The sequence below is a fragment of the Zingiber officinale genome, chromosome 4A (genome assembly GCF_018446385.1).
Source record: "Zingiber officinale cultivar Zhangliang chromosome 4A, Zo_v1.1, whole genome shotgun sequence".
Lineage (NCBI taxonomy): Eukaryota > Viridiplantae > Streptophyta > Magnoliopsida > Zingiberales > Zingiberaceae > Zingiber > Zingiber officinale.
Window position 1 is genome coordinate 19,134,566 of NC_055992.1, and position 25,125 is coordinate 19,159,690.

Genomic DNA, 25,125 nt, shown 5'->3' on the forward strand with positions numbered 1-25,125 from the left:
ACCCATGGTTATCCCCTTGCATTCTAAATTATCAAAGTGGTACATCATGCATACTCAAACACGAGTATGATTGATCTAGTATAATAACCCTTTCACTTACCAACTATTGATCAAGTGTTATTACCTGTAATAAAATGCTTGTGGTTGTATGCTAGCTAGCCTAGATCTATCATAACATGCACTTTCTTTGTTTGGTTAGCATTTAAGCATGTGGTATATGATGTAATGTTATTTCCATTTACAATATAAATTAATTCCACCTAGCATTTTGAACATGTTTTAAGTTCTAGTGTGAGTAAGCTATAAAGAAGCCAAAAAAAGAGAGCCTAAAATAAACTAGCATGGCTAAGGAGGTTGTACAATTACATGTGGCAAGGAAGCAATGAAACTTGCAAAAATAACAAATAAGCACGTGATTCAGAATTTAAGCAAATGTTAAGTATGAGAAAATGTGCATGTTGTGGACAAAGGAGATAACTTATGAGCCAATTGTTTAACATAAACATGTTGTGCACAAAGGAGATAGCTTTCTTTCTTCAATTAATTGGAGTCAAGTTTCTAGGCCGCTTAGGCGGGGACTAGATGTCGCTAGGTAGATTCCATAGTATTAACATAAATTACATAATAAATCACATTCTATAACTCCAGCACAACAGCATTAAATTTAAAATGGATTTAAAATTACACAACTAATAAAATATCATAAATTTATTCTACTTCTCCATAATTTTCAATAACTTATTCTTCATCAGACCAGCGCCTAGTGCCTAGGCTGCTTAGGCGGGGATTAGGCACCGCTAGGCGGATTCTACATTATCAACATAAATTATATAATAAATCACATTCTATAACTCCAACACAATAACATTAAATTTAAAATGAGTTTAAAATTACACAATTAATAAAATATCACAAATTTATTCTACTTCTTCTCCATAATTTTCAATAACTTATTTTTCATCGGACACAAATTCAATATCATCATTGTGATCCTCCTCTTCTTCTTCGGATGCAAAATCATCCTTATGAAGTTCTCTCACTCTAGAGCTTCTTTAGGGTTATATGATGAAATGACGTTTCCAAAGGATGGAGTTTTGGCCAACCTTCAATTCAATCACTTCCAAGTCGCTTAGTTAAGAAAAGATCAAATAACAAATTTTTCTTTGAATCAATTTCTCCAGCCTTTTAATTCTCTGATTTCTCATAAATGTGAGCTTCTTCATTTGCTCTAATTTCTCCAACTCTGGTTACTTTGTACGATGAAGATAAAGTTTGGTATTTATGGCTAGGGCAAGCCAACAAATCGATTTTCTTGTTTGACCAAAGTTTAGGACTTATAAAGCTTAAGCCTAATACAAAAAATGTTACATTTCTGTTTTTTTAATTGGGTTTTAAATTTAAAAGCCCAAACTAAAAAAATCATGAAAACCTTGCATATTTTTGTTGTGCCTAGATGATTCAACCGATTAGTCGGCACCTAGGGCCGCCTAATCCCGCTTAGGCGCTAAGGCCTCTAGGCTGACCGACTAGCATGTTTTCGGTGCAACTGGCTGGCGCCTAGTGCCTAGGTGGCGCCTAAGCGGCTGCCTAGGCTGATTTTTAGAACACTGATTGGAGTTCTACCAAAGTCTACCTATTCATGACTATAGCTTTAGGCATTTAGCTACATAAAGATCCAACACTCCCCAACTCTTTGGTTCTAAAGTTTGTTGTTGTAGTGTCCAAATAAGGACAATAAGGATGGTTTAACATTGGTTGTGACCTCAATACACTACTGTTCCAATTAGTACAGTGGTTAAGTGGTTATAAACACTTAGTGCAAGCCTTCAGATTTAGGCGATAGCCTTTTAAGTCATTACCATACGCCCCCGAGTTTGAAGGTCTTTTTGAGCCCATACTAGAGGGCATCAGGAGCAATGTTATGACCTTGATACCTTGCTGTCCAGATTTAAACAACTTTAATATATATCGAAACTTGCTCCAACAAGCCTCTAAAATCTAAATATTTTAACCACTAAATGTTGCAAATCTCATTGGACAAAGTTGGTGCACCTATAAGCTATTGCCTGGTCCTCTTAGAGGCTAAACACAAAATTTAGACCAATTCCAGAATAGCACGCAGCTAAGCAATTTACTCAGTTAATTATTTCCCATATATAATCCCTATTTTTGGATGAAGACTCCTACACGGGGGGAAAGATTCTTACCTCTTTTAAAGTCCACTGAGATGGGATTCAAGAAGGAAACATGGATGAACTTATTGATATAGCATACCACTTTCAGCCAATTTGAAAATCACCCAACAACTATGTGGAACGCACTGATCTTAAAATTGGGGTTGCTGCCCAAATTCAAATAAAGCATAAAATTCAATGTAAACTAACGGAAGAGTAGGGATCATCCTATATATCACTTACTGTTTTGAGGATCAGAAATTGCTATCACAAACTTGCTGTGAGATGAATATTGAAGCTTGACAAAGCGAGTTGGAACAAGGTTGTTGATCACAGGCTGAACAAATTCACGCAACTCTTGAGGAAGAAGTAGATAGATACAATTGTTGCTTGCCCTGTAGGCAAGACCATTGTTTGGACACACAGAATCAGATTGATTGCACACTACTGGCCTCCATTGATCATTTTCATTGCACGACAAGGAAAGATTAAGGGAAAAGGGAAAGCTTTAATCGTGGGAAAAAATACCTTAGTTTCTACCTTTTGTGAAGAAATATCAGTTGAAAAGGAGAGAATTAGCTAGTGATTGAATCTTCTGTGCTGGCTTGGTGGTTGCTCAATAGTCATATTGGCCTGTGGGTGTGGGTTTCCAGGAGAGATTACACATGGTTAACGAATATTGCAATCTCTTTTTTGCAAAAGTAGTCTTGGAGAAGTAATGCTCGTGTGAACTCGTTGAGGAGTAGAATCATATTTGATCCTCATTCATGGTTTTGCGAAAGAGGCAAAAGAATCAAGTGAATCAAGAGTATTAAGGAAAAGGGGGAGAGAAATTTTAATTTAAAATATTATAAAACACCTTCCAAATAACTAAAATTATGATGAGCTCTCTATATTTAATAAAGTTTAGGTGCTATAATCTTAAATCGCTTGTATATTCCTCTTAATTCCATGACACGCTAACCCTACACAAGCCTCTCCCTTAAGCTTTTTGCTTATCAAGACACAAAGACACTGAATCCCTCTCTCTTAGAAGTCCTCTCTCCTCGATCATATTGAGCCCTATTGTCGTGTGACCTCCCTCCTCCATCTTTTTCTCTCTCCTTAGTCTCCACATAGCTTGCCCAATGTCACTGTTGCTAGCACTTCTCTACCATCTTTGCTAGATGCTATTGCTAATCACCAAGTAGCCTTGAGCCCTTCTCTCTTCTCTCTCGATCTCCCTTTGGTTGCTCGACTCAATCTATGTCATTGCAACTATCTTCTTGTGTCATCGCATGCAATTGCTATCGGGAAGGTACACAAGTTCATGAAATAAGAATTAACTCAAGAATAGTTCATTTATGCTCATTTAAAAGTATAGATTTTATGAATCCAATAATCCAATAAGCTTGAACACTAGTGTGCTCTACTCATTAATGCTCATGAACAAAACTCACAAAACAATTTATTCATTAACTTGCTTAAATTTCAATTATGATTTTATTTTTTTTATTGCTTTAAGAAATATTATACTATATGTTTTATAATTTTAAATTATCTATAATATGCTAAATATGAAAAATGTTATAAGTTTTATTTATTAGATTAAATTTTTAATTCATTTATTGATTATTGTTTTACCTAAATTATAAGAACTATGTTTCTAGTTGAGCCTGATAAAATTTTTAAATGAAGAAATTTAAATAATCTCGATAAGTAAATGAACAAACTTGGGTATAGGCAAGCTTAGCTTAGTTTGTTTACATGCAACTGTCACTTGTGTTGTCGCATGAAGACTTAGCTGCTGATCACTTATGCCACTGCTTATGGCTGTTAGCTCTTTTCCCCTCTCTACAAAGTTGAGGAAGAGTGATTTTGTTTTTTTGATTGTATCTAGCTTTTTTTTACACCTTCAGATTCAAATTGTTGTTTGTTTTTCTACTTGTCTAGAGTAATGGACCTCACTAGAGTTGAAGCACTATTCCAGTGTTGTAACCTTAGGGTAGTTCTTGTCACAACCCATTCATATTCAATTGGTCATATGTTTCTATAATTTAAGTTTGCTGCGTTCTTTTAGTGGTACGAAAATATGGGTTTTATCCTTTAAAATGTTTCTTGAAAAATTGGTTGAGGTTGAATTATGCAAAGATGTATTGGGGAGCATTCTTATTGACTGAGATAGACTCTCATCCCTATTTCTTTGTTGTGGGGAACCTCCATAATGTTTGGTCACCATTGAACGTGAAATTAGTTTTGATTTTTGATTTAGTCTATCAGAAACCTTAGTTGTTGAATTAGGATGAGTGTATTTGAACGTGTGGATGAAGTTGATTTTGGTGTCAAAAAATAAATTGAGGTTGATATATTGGCTGTGAAAATAATAAATTGAGGTTCAACTGCAAAGAATGACCCTTGCTTAGGTTGCTCCTAAGTGGCCTTTGTAGATAGAGGTAATAGAGGATGATGAGATGTCTAGGGACTGGCAAGAGTACTTGGAGAAGGCCGTGTGTGTCTGCTTGGAGGAACGATGTAGACACATTATGTAGAATAACAAGTTAGTAACTTCTGATGGATTGCATGGTTGGAGGAGCTATTAAGAGAGAAATAAACTTGCGTTTAGAACTTGAGAGTGTTGATGAGGAATGTGATTGTGGTCTTCATCTTGGAGAAAGTGGAGAAATGAGATATGTAGTGCTAGTCACATTGGTGGTTAGAATTTAAGGAGGATGCGAATGGACTTTGTTTGAAATTTAGCCATGGTTGCAATTATACCACATTGCATGTGAGGGTAGGGCATAGAGGGAAATTTTTTATGTTTGAGAGAGAGTGATTGATTTGAGTGTAATGCAAAAATAAAATTAATGTTTTGTCATTTTAAGATGGGTGTTTGATGGGTTACTAGCCTGGTAAATCAAATCTACTACGTTACTCAAGGATATTGTTAAGGGAAACCTTGGTTATATATAGAAATGAGAGGAAACAATGTTGTACAATATATAATCTTGAACATAATTTACAATAACAAATTACCCAATATTGGATAAAATCCTTAAGGCATATTTACTTAAAAGAGCAATGTGCAAGAAATGTCCTTGTATTTTGTTACTATATAAATTTATGAACTTCTTTTCAAATAACGAATTATATCAAATTTTTAATTGTATCATTCTAATGAAAGTTCAAATATTTTTTCTCTTCCATTGAAATATTAGGTGTTAAATTTTATGTTTAAAACAATATTTTTTATACAATAATGTAAATTATATTTTAATGAATTAATTATTGATTTAAAAATGAATTCTAATGCTATAATACTGTTTAGCACATCTTGATAATTAATTAAAAATGTTTTCGGTTTAATAATGCTATATTTAAATTTAGGAAAAACTCTAATAATTTTTTAATTAAATTTCTATGGATTTATTAGTAAATTCAATAACTCATAATAAAAATAAACGTTAACGCATTTGCTCAATAATGAATAAGTAATAGTATTTTTTAATCGTAGATACTCTTTATTACAAAATCAATTTGTCCATGAAAAATTGACATAGAAGATTTTATTTTTTAGATAATTTTGATTTATACACTCATTAATTTAACCAATAAATACTTTGGTTTGCTATAACTTGATGGAAAACATCGAGTATCAAAGTTAGAACAAAATTAAAAAGCCATGTTACTAATTTTAATGTGTCAATTTCAAAATTCATCTTATATATGCATTTTTTAATAACACTGATTTACCTCAAATTTGGTGAAATGGCTCAATTAAGTAACAAGTCATTTAAGGAATGTGCAAGTATTGAAATAACACAACTATGATTAACTTATCTTCCATTTGGTGATTTAACACTTTTTGCTTGCAGGTACTTTTAGGTGGGGAGAATTTGGCAAGGGTGGTCTTTTATGGGGGGAGTGTAATGGAAAACCTTGCGAATGGTTTAGTGGCGATCCTATTGAGGAACTCTTATCCCAGGTTTGTTAATTTTAGATAATCTTGTGTTTGTATAAAAGCGAATCCATGCTTTCTTTATATTATTCTAATTACATTAGTAATCTTCCTTGATCATGTGAACTTTAACTAAGTGTTTAAAGTATTGAGCTGTGTTGGTTTGCATGTGCATAATATACCATTCCACCTGCCGACCGGTATACAAGAAGACATGAAGACATTGATACTAGCACCGGAGCCTCTTGAATTGTAACTCTTCTATTCTCTTTGCTTCACAATTGCGTGTGTGAATTCCTAAGCGATGGTGGTGCTCGTGGCGATAACAAAGAGATAAGAGGCAGAGAGATCAAGAGAGATTGAGAGAAAAAGACTTATTGGAGGAGAGGGGAAAAGTGAGTGCGATTTGATTGAGGGTGAATGCCGTGCTTGGTAGGCAATGTTGTGAGGTAGTGAAAGAGAAGTAGGAGAAGAGTGAGGAAAGTGCATGAAGCGAAAGGGGAGGGGAGTATAAATAAATCATAGCCTTCCAAAAATTTCACTGACCCTTGAATTGGACTATTGCATAGATAAATTTTGTTTTGTTTTAAATAAGCCAAATAAATCCAAATTAAGCACACTTTGAACCCAACTGCTCCTAATTACTATTCTACTTGATGAAATCCTCATAACCGTTAAATTGACTTTCACTCAACCTTTGAAATTCAAAATATTTGTTTAGTTCATTTTAATTAGTCACCTAAAATTCTAAAAGAATAATTTAAGATGTAAAATTTTAAATAGGATAAACTTCGCTATATAACATTGGCGAAGCTTCTTTTTTGTCTTTCAACTTTTATGATTTTGGGAAAGACAAGTGAGATCATGCAAGCCAGTGATAAGAAAATTATGGTTTAACAAGATTATGGTGAGGTTCTCATCCTCCTTAACATCTTTTACCGTTGGTTTGTGCATTGAAGAGTTGAGAGCTGTTTAGGATTTGATATGAGATTTTGAGTAAATAAATTTTTTATGATTAAGTTGTCAAAAATTCATTTATTATTTTTTGTTTATTTCATTAGATTATCAAGATACATCATTGATTGCAATAGGTGTGCACTATGATATATATATATATATATATATATATATATATATATATATATATATATATATTTTAAAATTATTGTGAGGCAATTTTGTTCCCTCAAAATTTAACTTAATTTTACCAAAAAAAATTAAATCTATATCTTTTTAAATATGATTAAGTGAGTTCTGATTCAAATTTTAATATTTTTCATTTTCTATATAGACTTTACACCATGGCTTAATTTTGTTCCGTGCTAAGTGAAATGGTGGAAATGTATGTTTTCGATAAATTATTGAAACTCGATACCACTTCATTTCCTTCATGCTTGAACCTTCAATCTGTTATCGACATCATCTAGGGGTGTTAAAAATGAACCCGACCAGCCAACCTGACTCGGTCGACCGATAAAAATCGGGTCAGGGTTGGGGGTTTTTGGGTTCGGGTCGGGTTTGGGTTGGGCGTTTAGGGGTTGGTTTAGATTCGGGTCGACCTGAATTTAGTATTTAGGGGTCTTTTAGGGATTAAATTGAATTTTATTTTGAAAATTTAGATGTTTTAGGTACATAAATCGCAAAATGTTAGTATAGCAATAATGAAATATTGAGATAAAAGTGAAGAATTATAGGTAAATAACAAAAAAAAAGTTTTTTCCGGGTCGGGCTGGTTGGTCGGGTTATCCGAGTTCGGGTTTAGGGTTTTTGGGTTTAGTTCGGGTTCGGGTTGGGTTGGGATTGTTTTTGGTAACCGATCTTCAACTTGACCCGAACCCACCCAACCCATCCGAATTGACACTCCTAGCATCATGCATTGGATTGTCGACATGATACCCAAACAACATTGTCTAGTGAAAGACTGAAACTGTGGTACCGACTTGAGATTTTGAACTTTGCTTTACACTTATAAAATTAAATATAATTTAGTTGCAAAATTCATAATCTAATTTTAAACATAAATTTAATATTTTATAACTCTAAAATATGAAAAAGCTCAAATTTCTCTATTTTGGCCCACTTTAATAATTACAATTTCGTGGAAAAATCAAAACTAAATTTATATCTAATGCTAGAATTTTTTATTGTTTTACTACATCCAAGTGTTCTAGATATGAAATAAGAATCTCCAAGCACATTAAATGTATCAAATCACTAACTAGATAAATTCTCACAAATGTTTGAAAAGAACAAGTCAAAAGCATTATTGAGTAATGAAGGTCTCTCGGGCCTTTAAAACTTGGATTGCTCTAGTGTTATAGATTCTCAAATCAAACTGTGCAGCAAGTTATAGAGGATTAGAGAAGGTCTCATTTCCTTGTTGCTCATTTTCAACATGTAAAAGTCAAGTAGATTATAAATGTAAATATAAAAGGAAATAGATAATATTAGTCACTAAAGCTAAAAACTAAAGCTTAATTTGTTTGCAATCTTTTTTAACTTTGTGTATTGAGGTGATCAAATTAAGCATCCAATATAATTATTAAGTTAAATGGATTTTCTAAAGCGACTTTTTTTTTCTTGGTTTTGAATTGATCATTGTTTATTTATTTCAATTTGTTATTACCTTTTGAGTTTGACCATATGAGTTTTATTTGGGAGGTGTTTTTTGTATGTGATAAGTAAAGGCCTTTCGTTTTTTGAAGGTAAGGGCGATTTATGGCCTCGATCAAGAATTAACTTTCAGGAATGTGACTATTTCATCAAGTAAAAGACCTCAACCTTTGTATCTTGGAACAGCAACTCAAATAGGTTAGTTGATATTTATGTACTACAGATGGCTTACTTGTGGCTTAATTTTTCCTTCTATAGTTTGATTAGTAAATCTACCACATTTTTATTAGGTGTGCTACCAACTGAGGGAGTGCCTAGCTTGCTGAAAGTATTACTTCCTGCAGATTGTGTTGGGCTCCCAGCATTGTAAGTAGAACATGCTATTCCTTTTTTTTTTAGTCTAAACATGGGTTAGAATGATTTTATATTTTTGTATCTTACTGCAGTTTAAAGAAATATATTCTACTGATATTAATATCTGATAACTCAAAGTGAATATTGTTAAATTAGGCAAGTGATTTGAGTTGATTTTCTATTTGGTTGTGTAATTGTCTGTATAAGTAATCTTGTGACATACCATGTCAAAAGTGGGGGTTGAAGGAGAAAATTTATAATATTTAATCATGTGAGTGATAGAGATAATTGGCACTCTCCTTTAAAAGTTGTGAAGTATAGAAACAAGGATTCCAATAGTTGCTTGACACACATTGAATAATGATGGACTGATTTGGGAAAGTAGTGTAAAATCCAATAGCTGTTAGAAAGTTCAAAGTTTGGAAAATCAAAGTCTCAAAGAGTCGGTTAAAAGAAAGAGAAGCAAAGTGTTTTTTGGTGGGAAACATTGAAAGGAAAAGGTTTTATGCTTAGTAGAGGAAAGACAATATATAAAATTTAAATTTAGTAGTAGTAGACGTTCCAAAACAATTATTAAGACAGAGATAATGGGTTACTTGTAAATATCTAGGATCGTTTTTACAAAAGGATGGAGGGGTTGATAGAGATATTTTACATAAGATATAAGCATAATAGTTGAAATGGAATGGATCATGGTTTAAAATTTCGAGCCGTGCTAGAGTTTCAGTCCCAGACCAGATCGATACAATTTCAGTATCGTACCGTGCCGATACAGTTTCGATAGTTTTTAATTTTAAATATAAATGTTAGGCAAAACAAATAAATATATTTCTGTGTAAACAAAATTGATATATGAACAACTCAAATTAAAGTTGATACATCATAATACAATACCTTACTAATATCAAAAGGAGGGATGTGAATCACATGGAAGCATTGGTTCTTTCAACATTCTGGTTAAATCAATTCCATAGTTTTCCAAACCTAGATTAAATAATCATCCCATGACATGCAATATTGATATTAATTTCTCCATATGCCCATCATCATGTTTCGATTGACCACTAAAAGTTGAATTTGAACTGGCACCAATGGAATTGGAACAGGTACAGGATAAGGATAAGCATACGTCCCTGAGCTCTGATATGATGGATCACCATATAATGCATCAGAACTATAATAAGAAGGCTGAGAGTATGATGAACTTCGATCAGAATCAATCTCAGTTAAACTCTCCAGCATATGATAATAATTATGAGCTTTCTTTTGTTTGTCACCCTTAAATCGACGTTGATACTGAGTTTTAATAATTCTACCTCCATGATAATCTTGGGTTGTATGTGTGTAATCTTTCTCACATGTCCAAAGCTCTGGCGTTGGAGTAGGGGGAACATAAGTGCTACAACCACCGGATGCATCACCACTGCCATCACTTCCATTAGTACTTGCACTATTATTGACATCACTATCATCATTTCAAACTTCTCGTTAGACTATAGTGTTAGAAGGTGATGATGTTTCATCACTATCATCATGCTCTTGCTCATTAATTACATTGACTGGATTTTCACTAATTCTCAATTGACCCCTTTCTTTAAAAGCAGGAGTTTTGACTTTTCTTTTCTCGTTAGTAAAAATGCAGGAGTTTTATCTTTGTCTTTATCTACGGACTTTGGTTGACTTTAAGGTTGAGATGTTTGAGAATGTCTCGGTTGTGATCCGGAAAATCGAACTTCTTAGTCAAAAGCCTCATCATTATATTCTTCACTGACATCTCCTCTAGTTTGTATTTTTTCAATCTCTTGAGTAAGAAATTGAGATGATCGTGGTGGATCTCCAGTTTCATTAAGTAAGGGATTCTCAGCCTCCATGGCACTCCACCAATCCATCATTGGATCATCCTTAGTTTGGACAAATCCAATATCAAATGAGTCTACATCACTAGACTCTTATTTTTCCAGTTCTTGTTCTTCTGTTATCGCTCTTAGTTGAAGACACATATTATAATGAACGCAGACCATCTTCTCCAAGCGACGATAAGAAAGACGATTGCGTACTTTTGTATGAATGAGGGAGAAAATTGATCAATTTCTTTCGCAACCACTTGAAGACGTTTGTAAGAAAATTTGTAATGCAATCTTTTTTAAATTTGGGGTTGATCTTCTATATTGTAATGGCCATTCAGCTGTAAGATAAATAAGAATAAAATTAAAATAGTCTTTATATTTGTTGACAATAATTAGTAATATTTTTTTCTATATTTACTTGCATCTATTTTATATCTGCATGGCACTGCAACAAAATCGCTAAAAGCACCATATGCCTCTCGAAATAATCGACTTTCATTAATAGCCTCAGTAGCTAATTCTCTATTTTTTTGGAGTCTTGATATTACATTTCTGAGGGCTACTAATAGATCTTCATTTGTGGCAAGATTATAACAATATTGATATGTCGGATTGAGGTGATAACCTAAAATAATTAATCATATATAATTATTAATAGCAATATTAAAAAATTTTTTATCATAAAAAATATGCACTTGCCAAATGAATATGTTTTCCCATTTGGTTGTCCTATCTTAGAGTGATTATATCAATATAATATTGATACTTGGTGATTGTAGACGTCTCTTAATTTTCTCTTTTGCTTCATGAATTAGATGGTAGACGTTGCCTATTTGTGACTTCTTGTCCATATCGACTTTACGTAGAACGACGTACAAGGGTTCTACTACTATAAGAGTATATGAAATATAGTCACAAAATCTAGCAGATATAATAATTTTTTGTACCTCCCTTCCTTTAGTAGAACTAGAGTATTGAGAGGTTTCCCAATCTTCAGAAGTGAACATGACCTTCAATCCGATTTTTTTCTGAAACAATAATTTTAATAGGAGAAAGTGAGTTGCAAACCTAGTTGCTCCTAGTCGTAGAATCTCCCCATTAATAACTTTCCTCATTAATCCGTGAACCTAATGATGATTATAAAGGAATTATGCTCATCCGTGTAGATCTTGTCCAACTATCAGACATTAATGCAACCCTATAGAAGCCCCATTGCTTCTTGCATGATAGGATCTAGGGGTGTAATCGAGCCGAGCTGAGCCGAACTCTTGAATGTTTGAGCTTAGCTCGTTTATAATCGAGCCGAGATCGAGCTTTATTTAATGAATATATTTAAGGCTCACGAGCTTATTCGAGCTTTTATCAAGCCTAAACGAGCTTAATAAATATAAATCATAAATTTAAATATTCATTAAAAACTAAATTATATATTTAGAGAAAATTATAATATTATTTTTAAAATTTATAATTTTATTCTAATAAATAAATTTAATATATTTGTCTATATTTTCCATAAGTAGAGTGTAAAATGTATAAATTCAATATCAAAACTATTATTTTTTTTATTTAAAAGTTGCTTAATGAGCTTAACGAACGTGTTCACGAGCTAACAAGTCGAATATTGCGAAGCTTGAGCTTGGTTTGTTTATCTTAACAAGCTTAAATAAACGAGCTCAAACGAGCTTTTATCGAATCGAGCTTCGAATAGCTCGCGAGCGGCTTGGTTCATTTACACCCCTAATAGGATCCAAGTTTTGATTTCCTCCACTTGTTCATCTAAATACGGACCAACAATTTCATATGCAGTCAGAGGTTGAATATTAGGTCCTGATTTTTGAATGTTGGACACCATGCTACAGTAGTATGTGTTATTTGCTGCATTGGGAGGAATTCATTTAAAATAAAAAAATTTAGCAATACTTTGACCTATTGATTTCTTCTTCTCCCTTGTATAAGCATCATCAATCCTAGTATGTTTGCTAGCTTAGTCTGGAAATGCTAGTGGAGCAATATCAACAATATCAATTGCACGCTTTCGTCCCGTAGAAGGAAAGAAACGACCAATGCCATCTTGTGTTGAAGTAGCACGAACACTTTCACTCCTCCCTAATGTTGCTGCAGTAGTTGAGCCACTTCCACTAGCACCAATTATAGCACCACCGTGTTGCATATGCTGCTCATATTCATATTTAGTTCGAGAGGCACTAAGAGCTGCTAAAAATTTTTCATCATTTGGATCTTCACCACGACCTTCAAATTCATCAAAGACTGGTTCTTTAGAGCTCTGCCTATAAAGCATTTCACGTTGTTGTTGTTTATACTTATTCTTTTTTGCCATCAAGTTTGTCTTTCATTGTACGACGAATTTCTTTAGAAACTTTTGGGCATTTAGAGACATCTAGATCTTCACAAGTAAGATGTTGTTTTAGGCATGTGATCCCACTGCCACGTCCAATCATATCGCAATACAGACATTGCCAATAAAATTGATTTTCTAATCGACATGCATGTTTCCAAGCTGGATCATAAGATTGTTGTTTTGGTGCTATTACCTATGTGTTATAAAAATGTAAATATTCATAACTATAAAAATTAATAAAATTAAAATTTTAATTAATAAATATGATAATTATATTATTAATTATCAATTTAATTATCTATTAATTTATATAATATATATCTACATAGTTAGTGTTTATATAGTTTGTATAATATATAATAAAAATTACTATTTATATATTTATATATAATTTACTAATTTATTCAAAACATCTAAAATTATATATTTTAAAAAAATAGTTAATAAATAAACAATTTAAATTATTTATTCAATTATTAAACAGTTTAATAATTTTTCTTATAAAATTTTCTAATATATCACAAATTAAATTATTTAAGTAAGCATGAAATAATTAATTTAGATATATATAGAGAATAATTAATAGAAAAAATTTACTATAAATTAGTTAATAAATAAAAAATTTAAATTATTTGTTCAATTCATAATCAGTTTATCAATTTTCCTCATATTCTAAGATATCACTAATTAAATTATTTTAAGTATACATGTAATAAAATAATTAGATATTTATATATAAAATAATTAATAGATAAATTTTATTAGATTCCTGTGATAGTTTCCTAATAATTTCATAGAAAATTTTCTTATTTTTTATTTGATTTTATTTATATTTAATATAAAAATAAATTTAAAATATTAATTTATATATAATAATTATATAAATTAATTATTAGTTCACTTAATTAATTATTTATTTATAAAAATATACAATCCATGACGATTCATTTAGGAAAAATGCATTGCAGTTTAATAAAAAAATATGAAAAAATAACAAAAAATGACTAAAATTATGCATAAAATAAATGAAAATAAAATGCAAGTGTGCTATAACATGTGTAAATAAATTTTAGGTCATAAAGGATCAAATTGCTAATATTAGGCTAATTTAAGTTAATTTACTTAAGAGAATACTAAGAAATTAATTAGAAAATTAAAGATTAATAAAAGGATGTAAACTTCGATGCATGAAAAATAGCCAAAATTAAGTTAATTTTGTAAAACTCCAACTCAAAGGAAATTGGTCATCTATTTATATTATGATCTACTTTAGATAATTTTGTTTATAAATATTCTATATAATTTTTATATTAAATAATTAAATACTATAATTTGTATTACATTGAAAAATTAAATTTATTTAAAAGATTCAAAATTATTTTAATTTTTGAATCATTTATAAAATTTTAAAATTATTTATAGATTTTTAAATTATTTTAAAATTTTAAACTATCTTTATTTATAAAATTAGTTTTGAATAAATTACAAATTCAAAATTTTTAATTAAAATATTTTTATTTTTTATATTTTTAATAATAAATAATAATAGTATGAATTTATATGTCATAATTATATTAGTTAATTATAATTTATATAATAATTAATTAGAAATTATATATATTTTAAATAATATATTACATGTTTATGTATATAATTTTAATTTGATTTTAATCCATTACAAATATGAATTTAAAATTTAAATACTTTTATTATTAATAAAGATAAATTTATATATTATAATTATATTAGTTAATTAACAATTTATTTAATTAATATTAATTTATATATATATATAATTATCGTTTATATAATAATTAATTAGAAATTATATATATATATATTTATAAAATTTTAATATAACACTGTTATAATAATTATAACAATTATAAGTTATAACATATAAATAAATCTTTTATTTCAATATAACTGTTTTAATTAAAACCGTTATATTGAAGTTTTAATAAAAGCCTATTTTTTTCTCGTGAATTATTGCGATTTCGCCGTTCGCCATCCCCCTCCTCTCCTTGCGAGCTCGCGATTCAGATCGTAGCATCTCTTTCGTCTTCTCTACTTAAATTGAAAATTTACTATGGTACCTGCTGAAAAAATGCGATCGTTGCGTCGCCGCCTCTCCGTGTTGCCGCGTCGTCGCCTCGCTGCCTCACCGACGCTACTGAGCAAGTTGCCCTCGCCGACAATGACCCAATCTTCGTCGCTGATGCTTCCATGTAGTCTTCATCGTTTATATAGTGTTTTTTCCTTGATTAAAGTGATCTCGTGATCGACAGAAAGAATCAAATTGATTCCTTCTGTTGCGCATTGTGTCGCAACTGGACGCATGCGAAGACGCATACGATGACGATCTGAACTTCACGCACGCGTGCTGTGTCGGTAACGTGCTATGTCGGTCGCGTGCTGTGTCAGTCGTGTGTTGGTGCTAGTCCCCTTTTGGAACGGTAAAAACAGTGAGTTTTGGGTGGAACGACTATGAAGCTATCTCTAAAACTTGAATGGAAGATATACAAAACGACAGTTAGATTTACTATATTATATGAAGTTAAATGTTGGACTATGAATCGAGCACACGAGCATAAAGTGAGAGTCATAGAGATGAGAATGGTAAGACGGATGTGAGGACTTACTAGGATGGACAAATAAGAAATGGAAAATGAGAATATTAGAAAGAAAGTCGAGGTTATGTCTATTGAGTGAAAACTCTAAGAGACACGTTTAAGATGAGATAAACATGTATCTACGCGACTAATAAATGACCCAGTTAGACAATATGAGATTGACAAATACACATTAATTGAGGAAGAGGGAGACCAAGGAAGACTTGACTAGCAATGATGAAACAAGATAATTTATTTAAATATAAATGAAGATATAATAGGGAATCAAGCCTAATGATGTAGGAGGATTAGATAGCCGACTCCACTTAATGGGATAAAAGTTTGATTATTGTTGTTTACAAAAAATCCTAAGAGTTAATCAAAGTTGATTTATAAGGCATTTATGTTTTCTTTCCTATGTTCTAAGAGTCCATCTGTTACTATAAATATGTGTGTTGGAATATAGAAAAAAGAGCAAAATTCTATAAAAGAACTTTTGAATTGTGTGATATAATGTGCTAGTTGTCATGCCTAGGGTCCTCTATGTGTAATTTCTAAAGTTTTATACAACCCTTTCAACACTCTTAAACTAAATTTCATATTTTTGACTCACATCCTTGAAACAATCAGACTCATGCTGCATCATATTTGGTATCACGGCCTAAGTCAATATGCTTAGTAGGTTTGGAAGCAGTTTTAGAGTAAAGTTGATTGATAGTAGTGAGATGAGATATTTATTTGCATAATAAACAAGTTGATCACTTGCAAACTCCTTTAAAGAGTATTGAAGCCCTCATTTCTCTACCAAGAAATCAAGTTTAAAAAGAGCAGGGAGGAACACATGTTAGGCAAACAAAAACCAGATTCAGAAAGGCTTCCTACAATTTAGCAGAAGCATAACCCTTTCTTGAGTGGGCTAGAAGATTCTTTGAGATGGAGGCCAATTATCAAGATGTTTTGGGGATATCACAAAGAATGTTCGAACTGAAGTGTCGAGGGAAAGAGGACCCTACTTTATTTGTTTATTTTCTTGCAACAATAAAAGAATATTTTGATTGGTACATTTTGATAGATAATTAAAATGTGTAATTTAGTTGAGTGAAGCTCGTGGATTTAGGAAAAATATGGTTGACTGGTATTGAAGCGAACAAAGAGATTGAGATAACCACCAATTACCTCATAGCTAGAGGTGAAGTGTCAAATACAAGAGAAGTATTTGCTAACAAATATTATGATAAGCTATTGGATCAACTTAAAGAAAAGCTTGTCTGAAGTTAAATATATACAAAAGATTGATAAAGTAACGATAAGGAGTTAGATAGTCGAAGATTCTTGACAAACAACACATGCAAGGTTTAATGTTGTTATATATATATATTATCTCAGTTTTAGCATGCCATGGAGTATTAAATCTTGACATGATATGATTCTTGTTGACATCATTGATATGACACAGGAGATCAAGCAATATCGAATTTTGATAATTTATTGGAACTAAGATATGTTTTGACCATTTCGAAGAACTGGGTATGAGATTTCAAATCATGAAGATGCTTTACATCTTGGAGCAAGCTTTGATGTTGCATTCGATATGCACATATTTTTGGTAAGAAATTTTGGGTTTTAGTAAAACATTCCATGAAATAAATTAAAAGTGAGAATTAGAGCTGAACTTGTCAATCCATTGAATTAGCAGTGACTCAAGTTGCCTTCTGAATTGCTTAAATCTAAAACAACAAAAGCAAATGTTTCAAATGTCAGCATCCAATCCATATAACTTATAATTTTCCCAAAAAGAGTTTAGACATTGGAGTGGATCATGAATATGCGACAAAACAACAAAAAGATATGAATGATTAAAATTCTTTTTATTATGAAAATTTTAATAAAGATTGATTTGGAAGAACAGAAAAACACTTCATCATTAGTTGACATTAGGAGTATTCTTACTGCTCCAAAAGTTTAGTGGAAAATTGGCAACATATCTCCATTTTTAGATGCCAATTAGTTGTGGGAATCAAGAATACAAGCTTATCACTGATGGAAAAAGCTACATAAATGTTTTTTCAACTTTCAACCATTGTGGAGTGTCTCAACATGTGAAATTATACTTCTATTTTGGTAATACAATGTTGTTTTGTTTCTCTTTCTTGCGAAAATTATTGTTTCTGTTTGATGTGACATTATTCCCATGAAAATAACTCATACTTCTTAGTCAATTTTGGTTGTTTGATCGAGATATGCATCATTTTATCAAGGAGAACACATTTACTTCCATGATCAACAAAAAGAAAGAATTATTGAAACCAATATACATTTCTAGAATGGAGAATTAGAAGCAAGAGAAGTAAAAGTTCTCAAAGACTTCTACTAGCATTATAATCTCTTCCAAATCTGGCCAAGAATTAGTATGAGAGCAAAGAGAGTGGCATTATATACGCTCATATATTAAAAAACAATGAAGGAGCTGTTGCTAAAGTTACCTTGCTCATATATTAAATATGTTGGCTGGTTCTTGTGTGGTTTCAAAAATTGATTTAAAAAGTGGGGATTATCAAATATGCATAAGGCTTGAAGACGAGGGAAAAACAACTTTTAAGGCACAAGATGACCTTTTTGAATAACGTATCATCCCTTTTGGCCTTTCCAATACTCCTAGTAAATTCATGTTTTTTATGAGTCAATTATTGCAATAATTTATTATTATTTTTTCTTTTATTTTGATGATGTCTTAATTTACTAGAATACTAGAGTACATTGATTTACATAAATTTTTAAAAAAATGATCCATGATTTCTTTTGTGGTTTTCTTTGGTTTTGTTTGATATTGATAAGGTATAATTATTAGTTGAGATACTTTATTAATCTCAATTTTTAATTTAATTAACTTTCTAAATACTAAGGCAAATATACTTAGTGGAAGAGCACTAGAAGATTAAAAAAAGTTCCTTTGAGTTAATCTTGATATGTTTTGAATCATATGGAAGAGTTGCAAATGTCTGTATCTTATGATACAGTACTAACATTTTACTGTTCCGAAGATCAAAGTTGGAACAATACTTTAAACTTTGCTAGGCCACACTTTATATAGCCTAGCAATGCATGCTGTCTGATAACATAAAATGTGCATTGTAGGATCATTTGGGACTTTTGACAATTTTTGTTGATAATTTATGAGAACTGAATATCAATCAAGGTTTACAATTTTAGTTTTAGTTACAATTTTAGTGGCTAGTCAAATAGTATAGGACCTTTGTTGAATAATAATACGAGGTGGTTCTGGTGCAACCAGCTTGATTAGGAGAAAGAAGATGATGAGAAGTAGAAAACGATTTGTGGAACAAGATTAGCTTGGAACTCCTTCATACTCATGAACTTGCCAACCTTTAGAGCTTGCTCTTGCCTTAGGTTGTGCCGAATCGTCAGAAAAGAGATTTCTTGCCACCTGTGGCCTGTTGTTTCCTGGACTGCTACAAAATAGCATAATATTGGGCTGGTGTTGAGGTTTCAACTAGCATTTGGATCTGAACTTGGCCCTGATCATACATTCTCATGTTCAAGTAGTATGCTAATAGTAATTTAAACTTTTATCTTCTTTCATATTACACTGAACAAAATCTGGAAAATTATTTGAATTTATCACATACTAGTCTTTATGATGCTTGATTCTCATTTTTTTTCAACTTTATGTCTATAAAAATTATACATTCTCATGTTCTATACTGCCAATCCTAATTGTAGAAAATTTCATCTCATTATTATGTTTTTTTTTATTTCTGATTTTTGCATAAATAGTACCTACATCACTTATTACATTAATTTCCACTCTAATGAACTTCTGGGTATACTACATTTTTGTGCACCTGTCAATGTTTTCTCTCACTGTTTGATCTTGGCAGCTACTCTGTTAAGGTTTAATTGTCTTTTAGCATGTTTATTTCAGGTACCTTAGGGATCTTCTGCTTAGCCCTCCCTGTTTTCAGATTGCATCCTCTATTCAGGGTAAGCCAAGCTCATTTTTTTCCCTTTATTGAAAACAAAAAACATGGCAAAAAAAAAAATTGGTTGGAAGAGTAGCTAATTTATGACTTTACTTTCATGAATGAATTAACTTTGCCACTTGAGTACCAACTCGGCTACACCATAGGGGCTATGGCTTTACTTTCATGATTCTATTACAATTGTACTTGTTTTAATGATCAACTGTTACCATGCCTTAGCTGAGGACTCAACAATTGACCTGCAATTGCTTGATCATGCTAAGTTAATAGATGAAAGATTTCATTGTCTTTTTTTAAAATTCATAATGTATTTGATTGAAAGTTTTTCCAACGACTTCAAAGCAAGGTTTGAAATCTTGTTTTAAGCTTGGGGTTTCAATCCTTGACCAAAATGAGATGTGTCAATGGTGCTGATGATGTACTGAGGTGGTGGTGATTGGCACAGAGGAAGAGCAGGAAGAAGTTGCATGATTGATGGTGGGCCAAGGTAGTCACACTGAATGAGTTGATTTTGAACCCCAGATGACCAGTTCCTGTCTTGTTGCAGCTAGAGTTTGATATTTTGTTTTCGCTGATAGTTATGGCTTGAAATCGCAGAAGGATGAGGAGAGGGAGGTGGAAGGGGAGATGGTCCATAGCATTGTTGAGATTGCTTCTGGAAGCCTTCATCGAAGGATTCTCTAACATACCTAACTTGTCTTGTTTTAGCGTTTTGACCCCTACGTGGTACACAACTTCTCTCCTGTCTCTGGTGAGTCAGAATTGTGATTTAAAACATGCTTCAAAGTACTATAGAAGTTAAACTATATTTGACCTAAGCAGACAAGCATCCATACATATCTTGTGAATGTGCTGATTTGTGTTAACATGCAAGGTAACTATACTCTTTAAAGAAAGCAGAGTAGACCCAACCTGCCAGGACAGGACAGGCATAAGTTGATGTGTGGCCATGGATTGATTGCTCATCCTTTGTATAGATGGCTAAAGTATGCATAAATGGTTGGTAGGAATGTGTCAGGGGGAAATGATGCTCTCAAGTGGTTGGCTGGGTCTAGTTAAACTATTTTGATGTGGTTGGCAAAAAAATTAAGTTTGCTTTAACTTATGTTTTTGACATGTGCATCAAATGTGTAGAGACTTTGGAATAGTGTATATATGAGCTCATAGAGCATGATGACGACATAATCTATTCATTGGTTTTGGTTTGATGGCACAAAGATCTGACACTAAGGTAACCTCACAAGGTGATGGGAGAAGGATGACATGTAGAACAAGGCCATAGACTTGGTGTATCTAAGGGGTTGGAGACGTGACGCAAGGTGTACTCTAAGATGGACTCCAAAGGTGAGAGGAGAAAGAGGACATGTAGGGCAAGCCTGCAGAGTATAGTACATTTAAGGTATCATAAGCTTGATGTGAAGTGTACTTTAGAGCGGTCTAAAACCAATGTGGACTCATAGGAGAGGGGAGAAGTATGACATGGAGCAAAATCGTGGAGCTTGGTGCGTTGAAGGAATCAAAAGGCTGACAATAATCAACAAGTTTGAAGAATTGAAGGCATGAAGTTGTGAGAGATTACAAGTGATGTATAATCTTGAGATTTTGTTTTTAGAAAGCATTGCTGGAATGATATGTTTAGCTAGGTAGTGTAGACTACTTTGTAGCTTAAACCGAGAGAGAAGCTGTGAGTCTTTGTCTGTGACTTAGCTCGGTCTTGGGACTTCACGTAGGCTTATGAGTGTGGAAATCGTGTGAAGGAGGGATTGCTTACTAGATTCAGGCGATTGGATTTTTACATTAGTAAGTGGTCTTAGTTGATTAAAAAGATGACTAAATGCAAGGGTTCAATGGATTGAAAGGATTTGTTTGAGCAGTAGTTGATTGGAGGTTAAGCCGTATCGACTAGTAACTTGAGCAGTTGACTCGGTAGAATTTCTAGTAGACTACCAAAATATTTGATGGCAACTCATAATCATTTGTGCCTAAACAGTTGACTGGAGGCAGGTAAAATAAATCTATTGGAGCTACATTATAAATTTCTCAGGGAGGTTTGGATAACAAATTGTTAACTGTAATATTGTCCTTACATTGCTTGAATGTCTAGGAGGGCTTGGGCAAGATTGAAGGCGTTAACTCAAGCTCTTTCTAATCTCTTTTATTTACCTTACATTTTATTTTCTGTATTTGAGAGAGAAAGTTCTATTGTAAATATCACAAGATTGAGATTGATAGAGGTTTATCCCAATGCCCTTTGTGAAGGGGTGATTTTAATAGAACCATTTGGGGTGGCACACTAGGCTCATTTAGATCGTGGATTAAGAGCAGGTTATTTTTGTGGAACCATTCGGGACACATGTAGATCGTGGATTAAGAGCGAGCCTCTGAACCATGTTAAACAAACATGTTAGCATTGAGTATGTGTCTTGATTTTGTTCTTATTATTTTTGCTATGTTTATACTTGACATGAGCATTCCATTGGAAACTAATAAATAAATTTGTGCTTGTTTTGCATGAATTTTGAATGAAGGGGTATTGGCTATGTACCCACTCCTCCGACCCATATCGAACCACACTAAAAGCTTATTGGGCCATCTAACATCATATTATGGACATTAACACCTAAAGTTATTGATTAGTCAAGTATTTTACTTTGTATTACATGACCATTTCCCTCTTGCTACAAGATGCTTGAAGAGTTCTTTTGTATGCTGAATAGACCTGTAAATACTATTTTTAATTATATTATTGTTGTGTTGTTTATATGCTTGCTTGTAATCTCATGCTAGCAAGGTTGCCTGTGTTAATCCCTGACCTGTATGTAAACAGTGAATACTGACTGGTGTTGTGGACTTCTGGTACCAGTAATAATCAGTATGATAAACTTCAGTGAAAACAGAAATTTCATTATCGTATTATAAAACATTGACCTCTTGGAATGATTGTATTTATAATGCGTTATAGTGTGCTACATGCTAACTGGACACATTTGTAAAAATACAAGATGTAGGGGTCTTGGAGGCCCTCACTAATTATGGATGAACTCACTGCGCACATTCAAGACACAGTACCGTGGTGCATGTTGTTTGCAGATGATATTATTTTGATAGATGAGACACGTGAAGGAGTAAATGCTAAATTAGAATCTTGGAGGAAAACACTAGAAGGGAAATGTTTTAAGCTTAGTAGATTAAAGACAGAATATATGGAATTTAAGTTTAGTAATATTAGAAGCAATGAAACAATTGTTAAGATAGAAGAGGACGAGTTATCCGGAACCGAGAGATTTAAATATTTAGGATCATTTTTGCAAAATGATGGAGGGATTGAGAGAGATGTCTTACATAGAATACAAGCAAGATGAGTGAAATAGAGGGGAGCGTCGAGTGTTTTATATGACCGTAAAATATCTCTTAAACTTAAAGGTAAATTTTATAAAACCGTAGTTAGACCTGCTATGTTATATGGAGCTGAAAGTTGGGCTATGACTCGAACACATGAGCAGAAGATGAGAATTGCAGAGATGAAGATTTTAAGGTGGATGTGTGGACATATGAGGATGGACAAAATAAGAAATGAGAGCATTAGAGAGAAAATTGGAGTTGCATCTATTGAGGAAAAACTTCAAGAGACACGTTTAAAATGGTACAGACATGTACTTAGCCGACCAATAAATGCTCCAGTTAGGCGATGTGAAATTATGATAAACATACATATCAAATGAGGAAGAGGAAGACCAAAAAAGACTTGGTTAGCAACAATAAAATAAGATAAAATTTATTTAAATATAGATGATGATATAATAGGAGATAAAGCTCAATGATGTAAAAGGATTTATACAGCCGACCCCACCTAGTGGGAAAAGACTTGGTTGTTGTTGTTGTACAAGATGTAGGGGTCTTACCTGTATTTTTTTCACATCCTTATGGTATACAACTAGAGATATACAGGTAGAGGAGGTTGCCTAGGGATTTTGATCATATAAGGAATAATTCTCCCTTATATTCATCGGAGCCACATTGTTGGTTGCATAACCAGCCATTGTGCATCAAACTCTCTGGCAACGATCAACCTTCAACTCACCTCTTTCCGTTTGTGTGCTCCTCCTATTCACTTCATTTGTGCATTAGTCTATTCGTGAAGTGTCCTTCAATCATCGATGAATCTGGCGTTATATGCATCTGCACAATGCCACCCCACCTCTTCTCCATCTTGTGTCTCAAACCCTTTCCCTTTCTATTGAAAAGCACAATCCTGCCTCTCCTTGTCCTATTGTCTGTTGGGATCTTCTCCATGTGAAGCCAACTCATTTGTGACATTGTCGCTCTCTATTTCCAGGATGCACACTTACAGTAGCCGATTCCATTGTCACTGCTTTGTCTATGGATTGCACCCAATCCAGCTGAGCCATTCTCTGTGCTGATATCTTATCCAGCCCAATTTGAATGACCTTTGTTGAAGATTAATCTAACTTTTGACCCACTCTAGTATTGTGAAATCCAGCCATGGATTTTCAGCCCATCTTATCCTAGCTGATTTCTCAATCAAGTAGCGGATTCAACTAACTGATTTCTATGCCCTTTTTATTGAGATGGAAGATTCTTTAAGAGATTGACAATGAAGTCTACGGGTTTTCTCTCTTGGCTAGGAAAGGCCTAAATGCTTCTATGCTTAATTTGAGCATTTCAAGGGCACATGTTATTCTCTTTATGGTTCCACCTTATTGCCCTTCTACTATTACACATTTAGCTTGATTAAGGACACATGTTATTCTCTTGTAATATGACCTTTTTGAGTTCACTCCTTTCCCTCTTTATCATTTCTTTGAGTCAGATTTTATTCCTACATTGTTGTATTTTGCTCTCCCCATTGTTTACTTTTGCTAACCCACCACCCTTATGGGTTTGTAGTTGACAATTGCACTGTGTAGATATTTCAATACCTCCATAAGACTCTTCATCTCTTCCACCATTAATCATTGTCCCAAATTCCCTTATGATATGAACATTCCGATTGTTTTTTGCAAAGTTACTCATAAGTACTCCACTTCCTCATGTCTTACGAAGTATCAAATTAGAGAAAACACCTAGGGACTAGTATGCATGAATTTGCATACACTTGAAGATCCTTTCTGTTGGATCGAATGAGTGCGATAGAGAGGGGGGTGAATATCGCGCTTTTAAAGCTTTTCTTTTACTCGTTAAAAATAAAGTCGTGCAGCGGAAAAATAAAG

General features: G+C 32.7%; 1 protein-coding gene across 4 annotated transcripts in view; it reads left to right on the top strand.

Moving 5' to 3' along the window:
* LOC121969662 (DNA mismatch repair protein MSH1, mitochondrial-like) overlaps positions 1 to 25,125 on the top strand; it is a 124,762-nt gene that overhangs the window by 30,682 nt on the left and 68,955 nt on the right. For all 4 annotated transcript variants that reach the window (XM_042519869.1, XM_042519871.1, XM_042519870.1 and 1 more), the window contains 4 exons: positions 6,026 to 6,135; positions 8,814 to 8,919; positions 9,012 to 9,087; positions 19,837 to 19,895. In XM_042519869.1, the coding sequence (XP_042375803.1) occupies positions 6,026 to 6,135; positions 8,814 to 8,919; positions 9,012 to 9,087; positions 19,837 to 19,895 (351 nt within the window). The remainder of the gene's footprint in view (positions 1 to 6,025; positions 6,136 to 8,813; positions 8,920 to 9,011; positions 9,088 to 19,836; positions 19,896 to 25,125) is intronic.